The sequence below is a fragment of the Crocodylus siamensis genome, chromosome 11, assembly GCF_052110815.1.
Source record: "Crocodylus siamensis isolate JL-2025a chromosome 11, ASM5211081v1, whole genome shotgun sequence".
NCBI classification, from domain to species: Eukaryota; Metazoa; Chordata; order Crocodylia; family Crocodylidae; genus Crocodylus; species Crocodylus siamensis.
The window spans coordinates 53,068,574-53,092,594 of NC_143405.1; the positions used below are offsets into that span (position 1 = coordinate 53,068,574).

At 42.0% G+C, this 24,021-nt stretch overlaps 1 protein-coding gene across 1 annotated transcript in view; it reads right to left on the reverse strand.

Annotated features, from left to right (window-relative positions):
• Positions 1 to 24,021, reverse strand: part of LMCD1 (LIM and cysteine rich domains 1) — a 64,742-nt gene that overhangs the window by 3,524 nt on the left and 37,197 nt on the right. The window contains exons 3-5 of the mRNA XM_090021998.1: positions 19,767 to 20,022; positions 9,346 to 9,681; positions 1,296 to 1,511 (exon numbers count right to left, since the gene is read on the reverse strand). Coding sequence (XP_089878124.1) covers positions 1,296 to 1,511; positions 9,346 to 9,681; positions 19,767 to 20,022 — 808 coding nt within the window. The remainder of the gene's footprint in view (positions 1 to 1,295; positions 1,512 to 9,345; positions 9,682 to 19,766; positions 20,023 to 24,021) is intronic.

Genomic DNA, 24,021 nt, shown 5'->3' on the forward strand with positions numbered 1-24,021 from the left:
CGTTTTGATTTGATTTGGAGAAATTAAAGGGTCTCCTGATTTGACTCTGAAATTTGGCTGGCAAATTGAGTTGAATCCTTGCCAAATTGAATCAGCAACTGAAGCATCACACAGCCCTAATGCTTGTGGTCTTGGCCAGAAGCAGAACTTGAGATGTTGGATGCTGGAACTGAGGCATGGAAGGAGTTTACAACCTCCTAGGATGAGGCAACAGCCAAGTGGACTCAGTGGATCAAAATAGTCCATGTGGGCACCTACGTCCTTTTGTAAGCCTAGGTCCCTGATTACTACAGGCAACAATACCACACCTATCTGCTTTAGTTATATAGCTCTTCTACTACAAAACTCATTCTTTAATGCAGATCTGAATGGCTTCATCATCCAGGTGGAGCACAGAAAACAGGCAATCTCAAATCAGAGCTTTTCTCTGAAGACTTTTAATCCTTAGCCTCTTTTCAGGAGATATAGGAGACTACAATTATGAAGTCAACCATCAGTATGGGGGACTACATAGCCCTGAGTACACTGAAGTGCCTAAGGCATTTTAAAACAATATATTTTCAATAATCAGTTTGCTATGTTTTTGGCAGAGCTTCTGAACAGTTATATGACTGTGGAGTGGGCTCTTGGGCATGAACTATTTCATATTTAAAACAAACTCTTTGGATCAGAACCTGAATCCATCCCTTTGTGAAGCAATTTAGGCCCAATATGACAGACCCTAGAAAAATCAGGCCTTTGTTGGCATGAAATCGAATAGTCCCTTCTGACCCTAAAAACTATAGAGGTGGTCCTGGCTCCTACTCTGGGGGTTTTTAAGAGGAGGTTGGATGAACGTCTTGCTCGGGTCATTTGACCCCAGTATTATTTCCTGCCATGGCGGGGGGTCGGACTAGATGATCTGCTCAGGTCCCTTCCGACCCTAGAAACTATGAAACTATAGTCAGCTCTCATCACCTCTCCACCACTGAACCTGAACACTAGACTTATTCAGCCTTACACTGCTAACTCAATAGCCAACTTGCTTGTGCTATGTATTTCCAGAACCAATGGAAAGCAGAAAACAAGTTGGAATTCACACCATTTGGCAGGCAGATGGTGGGCAAGGCTCCATAGTCTCAATCAGGAAACTCCAGAGAAGAGCAGGATGCCTATGTGAACCAAGGGTTCCCTGGTACGTGGAGTTGGAGGAAGATGTTTACAGATAAGTAGTAAACTACGATGCTCTATCTGTGCCTAGCAAAGGGCAGAAAATAGCAGAATGGACTTATATCCTTAACCATTCCAGGCCTTACCTCATCACAGGCTGCACAACGTGGCCTTATGCTCTCACAGTAATGACGTCCGCACCACACTGCACCATTTTTCCAGAAGTAGATCAGGTCAACCAGAGGGTCTGAGCACTTGCAGCACATGAAACATGCTGGGTGCCATTGGTGGCTGTAGCCTGCTCTGTCAGCATACACCACAGGGCAATTTGTAGGCATCACCTGTTTGCAGATTTCACAGCACTAGAACAGAGAATAAATTAAATGTTTTTGGGAAGAGGGGAGGGAAATATTCAGCTAATTCATAATCCAAGATATGACCTCCACTGAATCGGGACACTTTTTGGTCATCATGTGTCTATCAAAACTGTTGTCAGAACAAGGAACATTAATGACTGAAGATAGTTAACATGTTTTAGACAAAATCCATATATATGGCTTCTCATGAATTCTCCATTCTTATTCAGCTTAGAGCAGTGGATAGTCGAGTAAATAGTTTAGAGGAGAGTTGTTAGAAAGTTTAACAGTTTTTGTCACAGATAATGTAGCAGTAGGGTAAATAACACATTCTCATGTAAAACATTTAGTTCTAGCATTGCATTAGCTGTCTGATTTAGGTTATTTTTGCCACATCTGAGAAATCTGATGGAAGAACTGAACAAAAGAGCAACAGTCAATCTTTGCATTCTGTCTGAAAGAGGAAGTAAGCAAGGAGCAAGAGACGCTATGTTTAATGAGCAGTTCTTCACACTTAGGCCAGTCTAAAAGAAGTTCAGGGGCTTGTAAACCTCAGAAGCCTTCTGCTGGCAGACAGAAGCCACCACAGGGAAGCTCAAGACTTTGGAGCTGCAATGCATGCATAGAGAGTGCATGTATATCTGTGGGTCTTCTGGTGGCTTCATTACAGCATCTATGCCAGCAGGATGTACAGCACCACGGGAGACCCTAGCTGTTAGTGAGGATATGACATCCAGCAGAAAGTACATGTGCACCTACACATGTTTTTAGCCAACTGCTGGCAGAAACCTTCTGGTGTTGTGCTAGTGGAAAGGGTGTTTGATACTATGGGGAGTTGGAAGTTTGAGGACACTCTTATTTTTGCCAGCAGCACCTAACTTGTCCTGGCTAAACTATAATGTAGACCAGACCTGGATCATGTACCATTGTAGCTAATATATCATGGTACTATTGTAGCTAATGAAAGTAGGTATAATTGTAATCTCCTTGAAGCCTGTTGGCCACCTAGAGTTCTCATGCTATTATCAGGGTGAAATGGACATCACTCCATCGTTTCTTTAATGCCCATTGGTTTAAGACTGAGTAGTTCCACAGCTTTTAATGTTATCCTTAATTTATACCTGGGTTAAAGAAAAAAGAATCAGACTCCAGGTATCCAACAACTGAGAGCTTACACTACAAAAAGAACCAGTTGGGTTTATCCCTTACTTTAGCCCATAATGCAAAATCCTGCAGATGTTCTGAAATATATTTAAACACCTCTTTCTCTTAAGTTGATAAACAGACTTAGTGGCTTCCAGGTTGCCTTTTATGCTCCCGTTTTACAGTTTTGGATAGTTGGAATCGGCCTCATCACTGCTGAGTCTGCACTTTGTCAGCGTTTTTGTTTCTAAGTCATCAAAATAAGTGTCTGAGTAGTAGCTGGAGTCTCTTCCAGAAAAGCTGGCTGCAAGGCTAGACTTTTACCAGTAGTCTTTGAAGAACTCTCGTTAAAGTTTTATCAAAACAAGATGTACTGTTTAAGCAACTTGTGCGTCTCATGGGTTGCAATTGAAAATTACTCTGCCAAATTAATCCTCTTGCTAACAATTTCAACAAGTTTTGAATTGCAGGTATTCTCAATGGCCGAGAAACTAGGAAGGTAATTCAGTCTTTTCCATGCACATTGTAAACAAACAGCAATTTCATTTGTGTTTTGAATTCAGGTCAACATGTAGAGGAAAAACCATGCAAGGGGGGGAAAAAAATCCCATAGTTTTCCTCCATAGAGTTTAAACAATAACAGATTAGCCATTTCCCTGTTCCCCAGTTCTGAGCCTTCCTAAAGGAGTTCTGTATATGCACGATTAGAAACACAGCTGTGGTGCATTAGGGCTCAGATGTTTTGCTATGCTTCCAGCCCCTCTTTTGACCGCAAGAAGACACAGAAAGGAAGAAATGCACATCCATGCATCTTAACAGGTAGGCCTGGCCTGGCCTAGCCTCCCATGGAGGAATGGAAAGAGGGAATTAGAAGGCTCCAGGGCTGAATTTGCATAACCCCATCATCCAGAATAGTTCCAAAATGTTTCTAAGGGATGCGCAAGCACTAGTTGGAGATAGTGTATAGTAGTAGTAGAGTGATTACTGCATCTTATTACAGCTCCAAATATCATCTACTCCAGTCTCTTGCTCAGCGTAGGATTGTCCCCGACTAAATCATTCCACACGTGTCTATCCAAACTGCTTCTGAAAACGTCCAGGGATGGAGATTCCAGCACTTCTCTAGGTAGCCTGTTGCAAGGCTTAGCACTCTCATAGTTAGAAAGTTCCTCCTAATCTCCCACCTAAACTTTCCTCTGCTGCAGCCTGAGGCCATTGCTCCTAGTCCCGTCTCCTATGACCATAGAGAAAAACCTATCTCCATAGGACAGCCTGCCCTTCAGGTATTTGAAGACTGTTATCAAATCCTTCCTTCAAGTATTTTCTCTTCCAGAATAAATAACCCTACCACTTGAGAGATCTGAGTGTTAAAAAAGATCATTAATACAAGAAACTCTGAGTTAAAACTCACATTTCTTGTCAATAAGAATACTGAACTCTTATTTCCCTGTTCCTTCATACGGCAATTATTCACAGTCTTTGCTAGGCATCAGAGACATTGTGCTATTTATATTCCCACTTATTATTCCTGGTGGCAAACCTCACCATTTTTAACATTTTAGTGGGACTTTTAATATCGCACTTATCTCCATTTCTCTGGGTATGAGCAAAGGACTTTGCTAGCTGCCACCTGGTATATGCGAATGCTAACAAAGAGCCCCTATCCTTTTTTCATTTGAAGGAAGGGATTTCCAATAAGTAGTAGTAATTCTTACATCTTTTTTGTAACTGAAGTTTCTACAGTTGAAGATGTTTTTAATGTGCTTCCATTGAATATGCATGAGGCCGCTGGCCTCAAACTTCAGAGCAGTAGTTAATTTTGATTGATGGCTCTTTGGTTTGCTTGATTCCAAGACTCTGGCTGCAATACTGGAAGGTTTTCTGACACTGGGTGGGTCAGTTAGACTCCGTTTTGTGCCTGGCAGAGAACCAGTTTGGCTAATAAGAGACCTGTTATAGTTATGGAATTTTTTTCCATGGCACAAATGTGTGACCGATTGTTTGAGATCAGGTCCCTTTCTTAGGGAGATTTACATTGGCCAAAACGTTTTGTTCCATCAGCACAAGCACTTAAATATGCAATTAGCATGTTTAACCTTACTTCACTGGGGCAACACAAACATGGCTCTCATATGTCTTTTATGTAACATTTGGGCCATATACAGGCATTATGTTTCTACTGGGAGAATCACAGGTCCCAAAAGAGAGCATGAGTGTTCAGGTATTCATACAGTTTTTTTCCAGAATAATAATAATAAAAAAGGCTGTGCTGGGAGAATAATTAACTCATTTCCAGACACGTAGAAGTCTATCCTGGGAGAGAGTTTTCCCAATGTTTGAATCCTTCTGGGACCAAGAGGAATTGAACAGTGGGGAAATGTTCCCTATGCCTTGCAAGATTGGGATAAATCAATCTAGAGAAGGAGAGAGCAGGAAAGACTGGTGCTTCCCGCAACTGGTGCGGCACCATGGCAGTGAGTGGTGAGCAGGGACCACCCAAAGCCTCTGCCCATGGTGATGGTGAGCAGGGACCACCTGCAGCTACCGCCGGTGGTGTCAGCGGCAAGGGGGTGGGGATGGTGAGTGGGGACCTCACGCAGCCACCACCAGCAGCCCATCTTGGAGGGGCACATACCCCCCCCCCATGTGTCACCTATGGGAAAGAGTCCAGCAGAGGGTGACAACAATGGTGAGAGTGTTGGGGCACATGACTTCTGAGATGAGACTAAGGAAACTAGGCTTATTTATTCTGAAGAAGAGGAGACTGAGAGGAGACATAAAAGCAATCTTCAACTACCTGAAAGGTGGTTCAAACAAGGATGGAGCTGGACTGTTCTCAGCGGTGGCAGAAAACAGAACAAGGAGCAATGATCTGAAGTTGCAGCAAGGGAAGTTTAGGCTAGATATTAGGGATAATTTTCTCACTAGGAGAGTAGTAAAACACTGGAACAGGTTACTCAGAGAGGTGGTGGAAGCTCCATCCTTGGGGGTTTTCAAAACCTGGCTAGACAAAGCCTTCGCTGGGATGATCTAGTTGGGGCTGGTCCTGCTTTGAGCAGGGGGTTGGACTAGATGACCTCCTGCAGTCCCTTCCAACCCAAACTTTTTATGATTTCTAAGGCACAGGGGTCACTTTGTCCTGCCCCTCTCATAGACTGAGAGGACAGGAGAGAAGCACCCCAGAGTGCCTGGTGTGGAATGGATGGAGGATTTATCGCATGTCTCAGTCCACTCGGTTCCTAGAGCCTAGGAGCTGAGCAGAGGAGAAGCCGCTGCTGTTTCCCTGCCCATCCCTCATTGGGCTCCCCAGTGTGAGGAGTGAGTGAAGTGGGTCTTTGCCTTATTGCTAGACCCTATGCTGTCATCAGACTAAAATCACCCCAGTCTGAGGAAGATGTGGAGAAGGGGAGAGGGGGCAGTTGCAGGCTGTGAGCACTTGTATTGCTCCCTCTCCCAGGATCATTTCTAATGGTTGAAAATTGCCACTTTTAGAAATGAACGCCTCTTCATGGCTTTGGTTCCAGGGCCTGGAATCTTTTCTACATCATGTCTCTTGATTTGAGAGTCCATGTCTCTGAACCGGAGATCAGACTGAACAAGGCTGAAACTCTGCTTCTGCATTTTTCATTTTAAACTTTAGGTTCATTAGACCAAGAATCTCTACTCGTTGAGCGATGGGTTTTCCAAAATTCCTTTTAAAATGTGCAGAACCCAATTTCCAAAAAAGTCATTGCTCTACCTTTCTGCCTCTGTTAGAGTCCCCAGGTAGACCTCTTTCCTTAAACTAAGCAATCATACCATCAAGGATGGGAGCCTTTTTTCAACTTCGTTACCCTCCCCTTCAAGGTTAGGACACCTTTGGGCTACTGCTACTACTGCCCTAATATTTCAAATTCACATGAAAACTCTCCCTCCCTGAAGCCAGATAAAGCTGATGGGGATAGGGCTGGAATCTCTTCAAGGAAGTGAAGCATGGGAGAAATGAAGTTGCCTAATTCTTAACACAATGATGTGTGGTATTCAGGTTAGTGCATCCAGATGTTTGTAAGAGAAAGAAAGATGTCAGTGCTTCCTACTGTAGTGATCTTTGGATCTAAAGTGATCTACTTAACAACTCAGACTGCTCCTAGTTGTAGTACATCTTTGTTATTACACCTCTTGGTAACTCTTTTCTCCACCTGTATTAGATTCCCCTTAAATTCATGCATGCTAAGCCTTCTTTTACTGCCAGGTTTAAATTTTTTTCATGTCTCTAGTTTTTGTTAAGCTAACAACATTTGCAAGGTAAGTGCTGGGTCAAAATACCCTTTGCAGTACTCTTGGCCTGCCTCTTCAAGGAATAAGATACCAACATACATCTGTTTGCCAGGACAAACAGGACAGGGTTTGAACTGCAGCCCAGTACAAAGCCCCCATCTTTTTCTTAGTGTTTAAGAGTGACCAGGGAATTGTGCATGACTGAATGGGGTTGAAGAGCCTGGCACCAAGACAAAAATTTGTCCTGGACCATTTAAAGCAATTTGGGAACCTTGTAAAGCCAGAGGCCTGCCTTCCATCCTACCAGCAATGCCTGTTTTGGGACCCAATTCTTCACTAGTTTACACAGGTATAAGGCCCCTGCTGTAAACACATGCCCCTTGAAACAGGGTGCCAAGTTAGGCCCTTATTCCCTACATCCCATGCCCCTTTTGAAGACATAAGGAATAGAGAACATATCCAGTAACATGGGTATGAAGGGACATATGAATGGATGTAGTAGCAGGGAACAATCTATTATATGTTTCAGCAAAGGATGAAATTAAAGAACCAGAAAACTCAAGTTCAGTGCACTACGCAGCAGTGGAGAGTCAGTAGTAACAGTCATAGTCACATCAGTGCTGGCATAACTGACCTGAAAGCAATCGCAGTGGCAGAAATCTTAGCATCGACCAAGTCAGCTCTGACCTATATCTGGCTGGATTTTCCTTCCTTGGCACTTATACAAAGGGCGTGCAAAATGCTACCATTCTATCTTTGTGCAGCCTGCATAATTGTAAATCAGTACACAAGGCCAAGGAAATCAGACTTTATTTCTTGCACTCTTATCCTCTCATCCCTCAGCTGTCTTAACTGCTGCAGGAAAGATTTTTTTTCAAGTGGGTGCGGGGAAACATGAAGATGTCTTTGTCACAGCAAAAGCTGCTGTGGAATTTGCAGGGCAGCCTCCAAGTTCAGCAGTGTGATATGTTAGCATAAACGTATCTTTGGTAACTGTTTGTGAAGCAATTTCAGTTTCAGCTGGTGCCTGAAGAAAAATAAAGCCTTAAATTCTAAGAAGAATAACACCACAGTTATGTATTTACTTGGAAGGATAAACTGGCAATCTAAATAAACTCGCTTTGCCATGATGGCTGCTATAAATGATTTTAATGGAAACCTTCCTTTTTCAGATGGTAATTTTTTTTTCAGTTTGCAACTCTCTGCCCAGCTTGAGGTTCTGTTACAATATTCAAAAAAACCCCTCCTGTTCCCCTACACTCTGAAGGCTCGGCACATACAAGTGGGGAAAAGAGTCCTCATTACCCAATATGGAATGAAGAGTGGCTGCACTTGACATCCCAACCCAGTATAATTATTTCAGGAAAACGCTGCCTTAAAAAAATTCACTTACATCAGTCTTTCTGTATTAAAAATAAAGAAGAAAAGATAGATCAAGCATTGCAAGTTATCCTGGCAAGTGCCAGGATGAAATGTTTCCAGTTCAGCAAGTATATTTGATGATAGGCATTTCTTGGAATGATCACATTGACCACTAAAGACCCCTTTTAAAAGGCTGTGGTCAGTTAGATTTATGTCCTCTAAACACAAGAAATTAATAAAGCATCTGTAGTTTTGAACTTCTAGACAATGCATTCCATATTTATTGAATGATAAGCCCTTGATATATCTACAATTGCTTGGGAAAATTCAAATGTAGAGCCCCACCTTTGTAATGTCACCGTTAAAATATTGCCTAGGGTAATTACAACACTTACTTTCACTTGGCTTGGAAACAGTTGACTTATTCAGATACTCCTGGATGTAGTAACATACAGTCACTGGTTTGGGGTACCTTGTTTTCTCATGCCCAACCCAAGGTAATTTGTGCCTAATTTTCAAAGTCACCAGGGAACTTTCTTTGAAGTTTCTGGGAACCTCAATCAATGATATTAAGGTTATTGTGTGCACATTAAGGTAATCATCTTTTGATTTAAAGATAAGATTAAGGAGCAGTCAGTGGTGGCCAAAGTTTGGACAACACTGGATGTTCTTGAACATTGCTTAGGCCAGTGGTTCTCAGCCTTGCTAAGACTCATGGTGCCTCTCATTAGACTTAAGACACTCCTTGGAAAAATGCCAGCTCTTAGCTTTCACTTATTTTTTGATTATGGAAAAGCAATAGAGCAATTAGGTGTTTTGCAAAGAACTCAGACTGACCGCAATTCTTTGACACTACATATTCCCATTTAAAATCTCTAGGTTTATCTTGTGAATCATTTGTAGGGATTTGCACACCTGACAGTGGTAATATTGCATGGAATCCTGTGGCACCCTTAAAAGGATCTTGTGGCACCTCAGGGTGCCATGGCACATTGGCTGGAAAAAAAATCACAAATTTAGGCAATGGGAACACTTACAGCACATAGCCTCTAGTACAGCTTCACAGAAGTCTACTTACATATTCTGCTTCTGCTGGTGGACCACTGAGGGCTCCATTGGTTGAAACAGATGGCTTACTTGTACCCGCATTTTTGTCTTGATGCTTCCCTTCCTCTTTGGCACTGCCACCTTGGCCAGGAAGTGCAACTTCGCCGACTCCCAGAGCATCGTTTTTATATTTCTTTACAAAGTCTTCCATCAGCTTGATCTCATTTTCAGCAAGGCCACGACAATGAGAAGGATCCTGGTCATAAATAGGAAGCTGTCTCATCAACTGTCTACGACGGTAATATGCTCCTTCTGTGCCTGCTATCGGCTGCATCTTCTTTGGAATCAGTTCCATGTACTGTATAGCCTGTATAGTGAGTGAAAAGGAGTACAAGGGTATTATCAAGGTAATGATCAGTGCTTAATATGCAGAAGCATTAGCTCTTTGCCTGCATCTGCTGTCCAACAAGATGCTCCCCTACTTTTTCCCATCCTGCATTTCTCTGAGCCGAGTCATTCCTCTCTTTGTGGGTCTTGCCACGTTTACCCTTGATCTATTGTTCAAATGTATGCTCTACTTTGACACTCCAAAAGGATCTTTGCTTAAATTTTAGAGCTAAATGGATGAACTTGTTCTGATGGAAAAATCAGACCTAGATTGGCTGTCTTCCAGATAATCTTTGAGGTTTCAGAACATCAGAGCTGCTCAGGTTTCTTTTCAGTTTCATGCCGATGTTTGAATGAGTTGTGAAGACACGTCTAAAGCTTGATTTCCACCTTCTCTTGACCACCTCTTAATATTCCACTCCCCTTAATAGTATTAGGTACCATCAGATTAGTATTTTCTCTCAACTCATGCATATTGGTGGCATTCAGGAGCAGAACATGCTATGTTACAATGACTAAATAATCAATAGACATTCACAGGTGTAGAGCGCCAAGTGCTTTATAAAGTGCCGTTCCATGTTATAGAGGGAGTATCTAAAGTACAGAAGGAAGAAACAACTTGTCCAAGGTCATTTAGGAAGGCAATAGTCAAGCTGGGATTTAAAACCTGGCTCTGCATTCTAGGCTACTATCCGTTCCACTTGGCACATTCTTCTGCCCTTCCCTGAATTTTTGAATCATCCAGTAATGTAGGTAAGGGAAAAAAGAAGAAACAGGAACATATTCAAGATTCCCAAACACTAATAGATTAGGGTAATCATAGAAGCTTATCTAAAAATTAAAAATCCTTTAAATCAGAAGCAAAGATTTCCTTCTGAAATCCCTTCCCTACTGAAAGAAAAAGCCTGAGCCATATGTGTTTTGGCGTCAGAGAGATTTTTTTCCCTTCAAAAAGTTCTTTGTCCAAGAGTAATATCCGCAAAGTATAACATTTAACATCATGACAATTCACCCTCTCAAACTGAGAACTCTGCCTTGATCTTTAACTTTACAAGAGCGATTAGAGAAAGCGAAGTATGTTCTCGACTAGATGATAGATCAGTAGTTAAAAGGAAACAGAACTGGGGTTTCACCTCTGGACACAACTGAGAATGTACTATTTACTGCTACAAAAGGCTCAGTATTCATGCTGTAATAATTAGTCTGTTTTCCATTCTAAATAGAAGGAAAATAATGAGTTTGTAAGCATCTATGTGTGGGGGCAGCATACAAAGATTTAGTAGGAGGGAATTTTATTCATACTACCACTTATTATTGAGGCCAGCTTTTGGCTTTTCAGCAGTTCCTGAATCCTGACAACTACAATACCAGCCAAAAGCTTTTTCCCATCCTGCATTTCTCTGAGCCAAGTCATTCCTTTCTATGTGGGTCTTGCCACATTTACCCTTGCTATATCGATTATAACATGCTCCATGCAAGGCTACCCTCAAATGCTACTTAGAAATGTTGGTAGTGTAGAAAGCAGCTGCCCATCTATGGCTACATTCAGCTCCCAATGCCTTCAGTAGGTGTTGTATCAGAACTGTAATATTAGCCATCGGGAAGCCAATATTTTGGGTTCCCGTACTTCTCTCATGACCTGCTGCCTTGTTAAGACTAGAAGGAGCAAAAATCTCCCAGAAAACATGGTTGCATATTCCCACTTTGGTAGAAGTGGCATGCCAAGAAGTTTACATCTGTAGGAATCAATTACTTCGAGTCAAGAAAAGCTTTAAAATCAAAAAAGGGAGTACTTGCTAATGGGAAAACTGATTTAGGTGAAACCACTATTCAATCTGTATTGTTCACCTGATCTTGTGTGGGAAGCTGCTGGTCTGTCTTCTTATTTGACTGTAAGTTCCAAGTGCCATAAGCTAGAATATGGCCACAGCAGGTATAAAATGCTAACAAGAGTTGTGTGACAAATTTGCTGCCTATTTCTGAGCTATTGAGAAAGCGGCCACCAACAGCTAGTTGGCTACTGGCCATTATAAATGAACAACACATCAGAGGCAAGTCTAGCATATGACCAAAATCTACACCTTATAAATCTGAAGGATTGAATAGCCAGCACTTGGGCGCTATGTTAATAAGTTTGGGTTTTTCCCTTTAAACTGTTACGAGGAAATTACTTCAAGCTGTAGACGCTGTCAAGCCATCCTTTATTTTCCCCTCCTCTAACAGGAGGGAAGGACCTGTAAACCAATAGGCAATCGCATGACAGCTTAGCCTACAGCTTTAAAATTGATAGCAATTAACATTGTTGTGCTACCAATTACCTTAGAGGGATGACTTTTACCAACTTGATTTTTCATTACGGGGGGGCAGAATTTCAGAAAGCGTAATTAAGAACCCTTATGGTTCCTCTAACGAGAGGAATCCATTTGTTGCCAGTTGGCCACTTAATTGGAATCATAAAAAGACAGTGGTCCTAAGACAGGCTTGTTCCACCCTAAATTAACACTGGAAGGAGGATGTAGTCTGTACAGTTTGCTTGTTTCTGGCATGGAGCTTAAAGGAAAGGGAGTTTCCCATTGGAGGCCTTTTTCCTATTATAGTGTGAAGAGCTAGCAGGCAGCCAGTTGGCTGTTTGCCATTAGTTTTAAAGACCAGTGTTCAGCTGCACTGGATTTGCTTCTTACTTGGTCAGCATTTGCAAGCTGAATAGTAATACAATGGAAAGACTATTAACCATTTACTGTTGATCTTGCGGAGGTATAGGAAAGTACAGAATGTTAAACCCTGAACAGCCAATTAAAAGTTATAAAACCCCCTGTGTAAGTCTCCTCCTCAGGCATCTTTAGAGAGATGAAAATATTCTGTAGGCACTTGGCAGTCACAGTGGGATTTCATACCACCAGTCAATACATGGGTATAAAGGAAGACGATACGACCTCAAAGTGAAAAGTCAAATTCCCCATTTACTTCCATAGGGTCTGAATTTCTCATATTTTTTGGAACTATAACTGATTACAAATGGCGGTATTTATCCATCAAGGTATGCCTATCCTGTCATAAGGCAAGTGGATAGCTAGTTACTTTGGCCCATAACTTCCAAGTCCTCAAAAAGTTATAACAGGTTATAACATCTGGTCATTCATCAATGATCAAGAGAAACCTTACCACGACTTCCACGCAAGAACAAAAACAACCACTGGTCCAGCCTTCAGGAACATTTATCATAACGTAAGTCAAACTAGAGTGAGATAGCAAGTGTACTTTAGGAGAAATTCATGCATCACGTAGATGTAACCTCCACAAAAATAACTAAAGAGAAGAATATATTATCACAAGGCGACTGCAGAAAGAAGGGATAGTGGGGAGAAGAAAAAAAGAACCAAAAAAAAAATCAGTGCTGTATAGTCAAGAATGTTAAAATCATCTGTTGACCTAGTCTAGCTACAGAAAAAATAAAACAACTCCACACCCTGATGACAAACAAAGCAGTAAAATTTCTTCCTTACTGGAAGAAATGCCAAATTTAATAAATGTGCCAAAACTAATGTACTCCTATAGCCATGGGAGGAATACAAAAATTCCAACCCAAGACATCTTATTCCATCCCAATGCCAGCTGCTAGATTTTATTTTAATGGAAAAATGTTTGCAGGAAGCAAAAGAGGGTAGGGCAAGATCAAAGCCTTTCAAAACCACAGCATAGCCTTGCTCAGTTTGGCATTCTTCAAGATAGGGGGGATGAATTTTTGTGCTCCTAGAAGTCTCAACTGCCTCCTAGATTGTCTGAATTTTGCAACCTAAGTGCAAAACCAGTAAGGAAAAAAAAAAGGCGGGGGGGAAATCGCATCTGACACTCAAGACTGAATTGAGTGGCAATAAAAAGTTATGTCTCCTTTTCTGCTATTGTGCTTTATTATGTACTGTCAAATGTTTTATTATGTTGCCTCCACTTGGATAATTTCGGACAAGAATAGTTCTAGTTTTCACTACCCTAACTACCAATTTCCTCAAACAGTTATTTTATGAACTGTTCTCTTTAGTTTCCACTGGGATTTTGGATATCGATTTTATAACTTCTCCAGATGCAGCTCACTGAAGACAAGGCCTGAACTTCCTTCCATTACTAAACTAGCAACTTCAGGGCAACAATATTATGTTTAAAAAAAATCCCCAAGTTTCCACTTTGGTCCTCAGATGGGAAATGACTAGCCCTGGTTAGTTATTCAGTAGAGATCTTTCTGGCCAAAATCCCTTTCAAATTGTTACTGTTCTTTTTAAAATAAAATTTTATGGGGGGGGGGGAGGGGTTGCAAGTGTACACGTGCATTAATGTGTGGTTGTGACTGTGCATTAAGTTTAGTACTTCTAATATGAGGTACTACATAAAGACGCAGTAGCTAGTGCTAATGCACAGTAGAAACAGTGCACAATCTTTTTTGCAATGCTTAATGCATAGTAGACTAATTCTACTGCACATTAGCACAGTTTTTTGCTGTGGTGTGCTAATGCACAGTAGAATTAGTCTACTGTGCATTAAGCATCTGATGTAGATAACACTTAACTAGAACCATTTTTTTTTGTTTTAAAAGAAAAACATGAAAGTTATTTTCAAACTTAATGAAGTGTTAAAAATAGTATTTTTCCCAGCAGCAACAAAAAATATTGGGATCTAAGGGTGTGTGTAGACAAAACGGGGCTCTAAATTAAAGTGGTGGGTTTAAAAAAAACACCGCTTCAATTTAGGGCTGATTAACCCACCATGTTGTGTGCACACCCTGCTGACTTACCTGCCTCTCCAATGGGGAGGGGAGGACGAGCTGCCAGTGGGCAGAATGGTCCCTGGGCTGCAGGGGGGGGGCGTGCTTTTCTCCCCGGCAGTGCCCCCCAGGTGGGCCCCGCCTGCAGGCACCTGGCTCGAGCGGTCCTGGGGGCACCGCAGCCGTGGAAGGAAGCACTGGGCCCCTGCGCAGCTCAGATAGGCAGGAAAACTCCAGGGGGTGAAAAGAAGATCAGGCTCGCGGCTTTTCTTGGGTGGAGCCTGCTTTCCCAGGCTGCTGCCAGGCTGCCTGCAGGGCTTTCTACAAAGCTGTGGAGCTGCACAGTTTGCTCCATCACTGTAGAGGCAGCAAACCTAAAACTCCTCGAAGGAGTTTTAGGCTTGCTGCGCCCCAAGTCATTTAAGGTGCATTATACCTCTGAATTTCCTATAGTGACTGGAATGAATGTGCAATACACCACTGAGGCATGCAAACACTGACACCATTAAAGCGGTGCAACAGCATTTAGCCCACTTTAAAGTGTTGTGCACATACTTCTCTCATTTCATCTACACACAGCCTAAAGCATGCTTTAGGCTGTCAAAAGCAGAAACACAACCATTTTCAAATCTTTAGCCTGCCAATCCCACAAGAACTTCACACCCTGTGCTTGAGTTGCAAGTCTGAACTTTAGGGTCAAACAAATTTACCCTGTATGATATTCTCCAAATGCTCAATTTTGTGCACATAAATGCAGTAGTGTAAACACATAATTACAAGTAGGCAAGTCTTGAGGTTCAGAACCAGGAAGGCCAATAGGGCTTGGAGCTAAACAGGGACTCGCGCTGAATGAGTAATTGAAAAAAAAAGGGTGGGGATGGGGAGTCGCACACTCCACCCTAGGCAGCGTACTGCAAGTAGTAGGGTTTGCTAGTTAGCTTTCATAGTGTAAACAGTAGATTTCTGGTAAATCTTAATAAAGCATGTTGCCTTGGAGGATTGCCATTATTGTTCTCTGGATTCCCCCAGCAAGCTCCCTATCTCCCCCAGGGACCTGTGAAAGACAAATACAAGTTAAACAAATATTCCAGCTCTATTAGTTCTTACAAAAGAGTAGGAGCACAAGGGAGCTACCAGTAGTAGCTCCATGCTTAAATAGCCAGATAGTCGAATAAGTGGGATGCTTAGTCCCTTATTACAAACAGAGTGCTTACTCTGTTTTTAAAGACAGAATTTGGTTACAGAGTTGCTTGATTCCAACTGAATAACCACTTCTGGGTTTTTTTTCCTTCCATGCCAGAGACTTGAAGGGAGCTTAGTTTCAGAATAAATACCAAGTCTGCCTCACTGATTTGTTAAACTGTGTAATTTTATACTTGCTTCTAAATCCCTTTTGAAGCATTGGACACATTTTTGGAACAGCCTAAAACGTATCCTAACTTAATTTAAAGGGAAAAGCATCTACAGAAGAAAGACTGCAAAATATGTAGTGTTTATGCGATCTCACCCAAACAAATGGCAGTTACAAACACTCTAGATATTTCTGTATTGTCTTATTTCCAAGTACTCAAAAATATACTTCCATAAATGCAGTATGTTCTAGCCAAGAACAAATACTGGGCAGAGGAAGGAATGTGCTTTCAAGACTTGGGGACTTAGATTTAAACAAAAACAAAAAGAAAAACCCACCACAAATCCTGGTGATATGGAACTTTTGCTATCTATTCTTTCTGTTTTTTACAGAACTCAAATGCAAACTTCATTTCCATTTTTACTTGGCCTAGACTATGTTTAGCCTAAAATAAAAGTCTCAGTTTCAGTGCTGAATGTGATAGTGGTTATTTTGGCAGTCAGCGTATGCAATAGACATGAGAAGATTTAGAATTGATACAACTGGGTATCAGATAATAACAAATGTTCGTAGCAACTCATTTATAAGCTTAAAAAGGATAGATAGTTTATATAGTTCAGCCACGCTTCCATAACTTTTTTACATTTTTTTCCCCCTTGTGAAGGAAGTAGGAAGAGGAAAACGGCACATTTTGGGCATGTCTACATGTCGCTGTACTGTGACATTGCTATAGTGCCATGCTTTAGTACTTCCTTTTGGCAGTACGGGCAGTAGGGCTGTGCAAAGCTTCGGGTGGTGATTCGGCTCGGAGGAGATTTGGCCCAATTCGGTGGCCAAATCTCTGAACCCGAATGAAATCAGGGGACCAATTTAAAGGTCTGAATCGATTCAAAGATCTCTGAATCTTCAGAGAGCTTTGATGATTCAGGCAGGCCCTGGTGGCTGCAGCTGGTAAGTACTAGGGGCAAGGCGGGGGGGCTGGGGGAGGGGACCATGGGGGGCCAGCCCCCAGCCCAGCCCTCCCTGATCCCTGCCCGCTCCCCCATGGCTACCCGGTCCCTTTGACATTCCTAATGATGTCTGTCGCTACTGGAAACAGAAAGGCCACTAGAAGAATGGGTGCTCAAATAAACCCCAGGGACCCCCGCTCTCAGCTAGTGCCCCTCCGTTTCAGCCAGGTACTCACTGAGCTCCACCACCCGGACCAGCTCCTCTCCCTCGAAGGTGAAGATCAGTGTTAGGACAGCCGAGAAAACCCAGCAATTCTAGCCCCTTTGCTTTCTACCCTTTCTGATGCTACAGTAGCTGTTACTGTGGGAAGACAGACTGTTCCCTTTCTTGTTGATACGCGTGCTTCTTTGTCTATGCTTCATCTGTGGGCGAGGTAGAGAAAGGATAGCAGAAAGAGGATCAGGAGACAGGTGATGGGTACCGTGAGAAATAGTATAGCCCAGGTAGGTAACAGAAGCCCCAGGGCTGCCCCTGCCCACTCCAGCTCCCAGTACTTAAAAAAAAAAAGCCCTGGTGCTCACTGGGTGCTGTCAGATGGGGGGCAATTCCCGCTGCTCCCTACCCCTTGCTACGTGGGGGGCTCTGCTCAATGGCAGAGTTTCCACTGATTAAGATGAGGCCAGAATTTTGCTTGCTATCGCTTTAGATATTTTATTCACTTTATATTCTTAAATGTGAACCCTGAGGCATTACAGCACATCCCTGGGAATCTGCTCTTTGTGCTGCAGAAGATTGTTCCTATATTGTATATCCAGGCTCTGTGCAAACCACTTTTGTGCTGACAGTCAGTCTATTGAGGATTAAAATTGTGTTTGCTACTGTATTTCTAGAACAGGTGCTCAGAGAACCCCACTCATGCCTTTCAAGTGACAAAGAACTTTTTAAACATGTACCATTAGGTCAGACATTCAATTCTGTAACATTAGAAGGTCACGCCGAGACGCTCTGTGATGTTTTCCAGTCACTCCACGCTGCTTTCCTTTTGCAAAATGGGACAAGTTTAGGAGTTTGGTTAACTCCTCAAGTCCACTGCCTCTATTGTTATGTGTTACTCCATGAAGATGACACCAAAAACTAGGCAAACACTAAAATACTGAGAGAGGTCTAGCGCTACCATATTCCAGACCAAGAAGAGATGCTGGATATTCAATTTAGAAATTTGCATAAGACTCCTAAATTTGAGAGATGGAGATTGTCAAAGAGGAGAAAGCTTTTTTATGAAGAGGAAAAGGAGGTAGTTGCAAGCCAGGGAAAAAAGGCAGAGAAGAGTAGCCCTGTGTAGCCTAATTCAGAGATCCATAAGCCTTTGTGAGTAACATCTCACTTCAGAGTATCACATCAGATACTATGAAGGACTTCAACTCTACCCTACTTCTGTGAAGAGGAACTTATTTTACATTTGATCATCCTGGGGTACATTGTTCATTTGAATGGGAACAGACTGGCTTGGATTTGCAGAGAGGTGAGGACCATTGGACTAATAAAGTCAGAAAAAAATGAATAGATGCAAGCCATCTTTCATCTACATGAACGTAGATTTGCAGGAGTGTAGAGACCAGAGAATTCAGTGGAATTATGCAACAGTAGTAAGCAAGCAAGCAAGGGATTTTAATATGAGCAAGCATTTCTTAGGGCCCTTTAGCAATGATGTTTAGGTCATAAAAAGACATTTTTTAAAGGAGAGATAACTATGAAAAGTAAATCCAGAGACCTAGCAGGACATAATGCTGCATCCCTATGGAGTTTTAGGGCCCCTTTGTGGTTCACAGATCAGGAAATGATCACTTAATCTGTTCCTAACTAATGAAGACAGGGATTGTTCTTCAGGTTAAGCCCATGCTACCAATGGTGGCTTCAGAGAAAAAGGAAAATACTTGATGTTTAAGAAGGGAAAGCCCTCATTTCCCTGCAGTTAGGCTACTTTAAAAAAAATAAATTTCAGACAAAAAATTTTAAAAAATGTAGCGTTAGCCTTAAATGCTACATTACTTCTTGCAGAATGAAGGAAAAAACCCCTATATTTGAAATGCTGAGTTGAACAATTTAAGCTTGAGATGAAAACATCCAGGTCCCTTGAAGCGCTATACTCAACCACCTTTGTGTACATTTGCCAGCATTTGAAATCAGTCTTATGTAGGCTGACGTAAGAAGTCACATCAAATCAGCCTTTGAGCCAGTCACTCAATATCCCAAGAAGAGAAAGAAGCTTTAACCAGCTAAGCAGGCCTCTAGTTAGGCCATGGGACAAAAATCTTCTCGTACTTCTTTAGAAACATAACACTGGAAAGGACCCCAGGGTGATCTAATCCAGTTACCTAACAATTACTCACTAACAAAACGCTCCCTAACAATTATCTGCCCTAAATTTTTCATGGCCTATTCCCTTCACTCGTGTGCCAGTCTTGTCTTTTACCATAAATAGCTGTTCTCCTGTTCTCCTTTCTGCCTATCCCGATATATTTAGAGAGATCGGTCATATGTTGTCTCAACTTTTATTTTGCTAGGCTTGTGACCATTCTGAACAAGTCCGAGAAGAATCGCTTTATAGTTTGTTTTTTGAGCCTAAGAATCTTGTGTGGGCTGCACACATGTCTGGACGGACAGAAGAGCTGTGTTCTTCACTCAGTAATGTTTTTATTGGGCCTGAACTAGAGCAATGTGGTGAACTTTCCAGTTGTAAAATGCATTAATGTTTCTTCTAGAAGTGTAAGTGAACCTACAGAAGCCTACCAAAAGCACCTGTTCTTTCGCAGTCCAACCTCTACTTTCTTAGGCTACTTTTGCACTCGTGCGGTTTTTGGGAAAACCTAAGCGTTGCGTATGCGCGATGTTTTTGCTCTGCAAGAGAACCCGTGCATTTTACTATTTTTAATGGCAACGTTTCCAGCGTGGACATGTGCTCATTAAGAAACGTCATTCAAGTGGCAAGAGCTCTGTTAAATTATCTTACCAGTTTCTGGGTCAGTCCTGGAGGAGCCCACTCGTACGTTATAGTGTCAAATGTCGGGTCTTTCCGAGACACAATAGGGTTGGTGATGATCATGCGATTCCTTTTGTAGATACGAACTCCATCCCCACCTTTCACCCTGGCGGTGAGCGTAGAGTACTTTGACTCTGATAACAAGCGGCCAATTTTCCGGTCATCTTCTGCATCAGAGCTGAGGCTGTGATCTTCCTGGTTACATTTGCACGACTTGCATATTTTCCTGTGGGTGACAAGTGAGATCATCCTTTTGGTATAAGCTGGACCTCAGTAGGCATGTGCTCTTTCAAAGGCTCAACGCTGAACTTTAGTTAACTTGAAAGGTTACATATCAAATCAGACTGTGACACTAGACAAAAAGCTTTTGTGATGCCACAGTTCTGTTTGGGAATTCAGCATGATATGCCTTGAAGGACTTTGCAGTGGTGTGGAATATAAAACTTACTGCCCGCCCTGGCAAAAGCAGCAGATATACAGTAACAGCACACACCAATCAACTGTTCCCTCTAACCTGCTGTGACTGAACAGTCAGTTTCCATGCACTTTTAAGGGATTTTTAATCTCAAGGCAGTACAGGTCTTCAATATTAAAGTGTTAGCCTTTGTTACCAAGGTAGCTCTTGGAGAAGAGTAGCAGTTTATGTGCTTTTCATTATACTAATCCCTATAAAAAGAATAGACCGCCATGCTGCTGTTTCTTGGTAGAGATTTTAAAGCAGCTATAAAAGGAAAAATGGGTTAAGCTCATTGTTAGTGTCTTGCCAATGACTGGGGAATTTCACATTAGTCATTTAATTGATAATTTTGCCTGTACTTGGTAAATCAGCTGAAAAACCAAAGTAGTGACTCAACTGAATTTCAAAACTCTGTATGCATCCTCAGTGCTGAAGTCAAGAACTCAAGGCTGTATAGAGCAAAGTTAGAGACCATATTTTTGACCTCTACTGTATTATTTAAGCATAAGTAACACATCTATGGAGGGTGAACTGTGTGATAGTTGAGTGCACAAATGCAACAGCGTACTAAGCTGCAACATTTCTTGCAAGAACCCAAGGCAGAATTGTTGGATTCATAAAGGAGACAGCTGCATAGTTTATTAGTGTAGGCGCTAGATTTGAACTCTGTTCAACTAGCAGAGAGATGTACCCGCTATACATGTTTAGTTTGTCTTTTGGTTTTAAGTTATGTCACTTTTATATCATTCAGGATACGAGGAAGTGAGTAACTGCTCATTAGTTTTCTATCTGGTCTGCTTAGTTAGGTCTCAACAGGGGTGCATTTAGATAGAGCTGTTAGACATTGATATTGTAATGGATATTTGCCTAAAGCTTTATCTTTTTAAAGTAAAATATTGAATAAAGTGTCTGGAAACAAGATCTAGTTCTGGCACTAAACATCTTGTTATGTTGCAACAGACTACTTAGAGAAGTTATAAATCCTTGTCACTAGAAATTTAACTGTAGGACAAATAAAATAGCATTTCAGTGAAAAGTAGATTTAGGATAGTTAATGCCAGCATATACACTTTAATTGCTAATGTGAGGTGCAAGTGTTGCTAACTTCCTGAAAAACAAAACGCTTTAAACCACTGCTCTCCCCTTCCCCCAACCATTACCCTGGTATGTCATCAAGGACAGAAGTGACAGCGACACAGCGCATGTTGGAACACTTCTTCAGGAAGCATGGAGTCATCCTTTTGGTTCAGACCTCCCTGCACAGAGAGGGAGCAGTGGCATACAGCATTTTCTTCTTTTTTAAAAGTAGTTTTCAAATAATTAGGTCTGCAGCCCCAGGTATAGCACACAGGTTCTGCATTTCAGTAAATAAACCCATATGCAGTGCATCAGGTGGCTAACGTCTGAGTGGAGAGCATAATTACTTTGGCACCATGCCCCCTCCCGCTGTACCACTAAAGAGCATCAAGCATGTGTCTGCTGTTTTGCAGTTGGCAGATACCATGAGAGGATGTTGGCTCTTTCAGCTGCTTCACCAAGTTAGGAGGCAACAAGCTGTGCCACGGTAGGACAAAGAAAGTCCACCCCCATTTAGTGTCAATGGATTCTCACCCTTGTTCCCACCCCCCAGGCGATGTTGAGGCAAAAATGAATCATTTCATTTACATAATTAGAAGCATTACGCGGCCTTCAAAACAGAATCTATCCTGGGACTTAAAAGGCATCTAAAACCCTGTCCAGAAAATCCATTGCACAGCACAATCATGTCTTGCGAGCAGTGAGGCATGGCTTCATTTTGAGGAATGCAAGCTTGCTGAGTCTGCTTTTACACCCGAACTTACATTTTATGTCAGAGTTTGGCTTTAGCTCAGACCCTGCTGCGTCATGGGCCCTAGTGTCACAATCCAGGTTTTTCTAGGGGTTTGAAAGTTGCCTGGCTCAAAGGAGTAAGTTATATGAAGCTGCAGAGTCACAGAGCCAGTAGATCGGTGCCCTTGTGGAATTCCTAGCAAATAAAGAAATGCCCCGTCTCTGTTAAGTTAGTACCCGAGAGCCAAGTCTAAACAGCTGTTTAGGTACCCGACTCCTACCGAAATCAATGGGAGTTTAGCATCCAGGATTGGTCCCTAAGCCCATCCCACGAGCTCTCTCTCTCCTTGCCAGTCTGCAGAACAAATAGCTGTATTAATTCTAAGGTAGGGTTTTTTTGGGTGTGGAAGTTTGATACAGCTCCAAATGCATCAAGATCTGCAGTCATCTGCTGGAACCAATCCCAGAGTCGGTGGTCTGGTGACAGATGCTTCTCCCATACTCCTGGCTGGGGGAAGGATCAGGGTTTTTTTTTTAAATAAAATGATGTGTTGTGGGGTTTTGTTTTTGGATATGTTATCTGTTATTATTTGGTTTCCCCTCATTTTCCTGTTTCCCCTCCCTTCCTAAAGACCCTAATGGTATGACTGGGATCTCAGGGACTTTACTCAAGTGTAGTATATTAAATGTAGGATTTTACCCTGAACAAAGAGCAACTATGGGGTATGCTTACACTGCAGTCACCAGAGTGTTGCATCTGAGTTTCTTTTATCTCAGATGGCTTCGCAGCCTACATGCAGCAGCAATTTGCTGCCAACCCCTCCATAAAGCAGGACAGGAATGCTCAGGTTATCCGAACTCCATGTTGCAACGGATAGATCATAGCAGGACCAGTTTAAAGGCCCTTTAACAAGAGTTCGATGAATAAGCAAGCATTATTGCATGTACCAATGCATCACTGTTTCTCCTTGTGATAATGTTTGAACTCTACCAGCAATCATATCAGTGAAAGGGGAAGAAGGGGCTAATAAATCACAATAGTGCACTAGATTAACATAGTACGGACTCAGAAATCCTCTGCCAGTGTTGTTTCACCTACAGCATATTGACACAGTGCTTTGTGAATTTTGGGAGGCACCCAAATCAAAAAAATTAGCCTGTTAAAAGTCTATTTTCCTTTGTCTTGCAGGGCTTAAAAGGCAGACAGGATAGTCTTACAGATTTAATATTACAGTTCATTGTATTAACAGCAGGCAGTCGCGCCACAGCTGTTAGAAGGGATTCTTGGCTCCAAAGCAGCCATAATGTAGATGAAGCAGAGGATTTGTTATTTGTGTAAGATGATGTATCACTTAGGCTTATAGTAATGGTTGGAGTATCCTCCCATCCGTCATCCAAATATCACTTTGAAAATAGTTCTAGGTAATGCCGTATCTTCAAACACTATGTGTGGAATAAAGCTGTTTCTGTCTTTTAGAAGCAGACTGTAAAGTCACCTATAAACAGAGCATCAGTTCCTCACAATGAAGATATCATTTATATGAAAAATGCATTCTTGAAACAAAGAATGAACTAAACAGATCCAGTTCTGTATGACTGTTGCCAGTGACCTCCCACTAATACTGGGAAGGGAAAAAATGAGGGGGAAGAATAGGATTTTTGAGAAGCCTATTCATTCTCTCTTGATCGTGGCTTCCCACAACTTACAGCAGTCTCAAGTCTCAGGGCTTGTTGTGTCAGCCGCCCATGGCCATTCTTCTAAGAGAAGACTGTCAAACAAATCACAGGCATGTCCAGACCATACACCCCACACCGAGGGCTCTGTGTGTGGTGTGGGGCAGCGGAAGAGGAGTCAAGCTTGTCAACACACAACAAACATTTTCTATGGAAAAAAAAGTTTCTCCTAACAAAACATTTGTTTTTTCCATGAAAATGCTGGGATTCTCTTTTTTTTTTTTA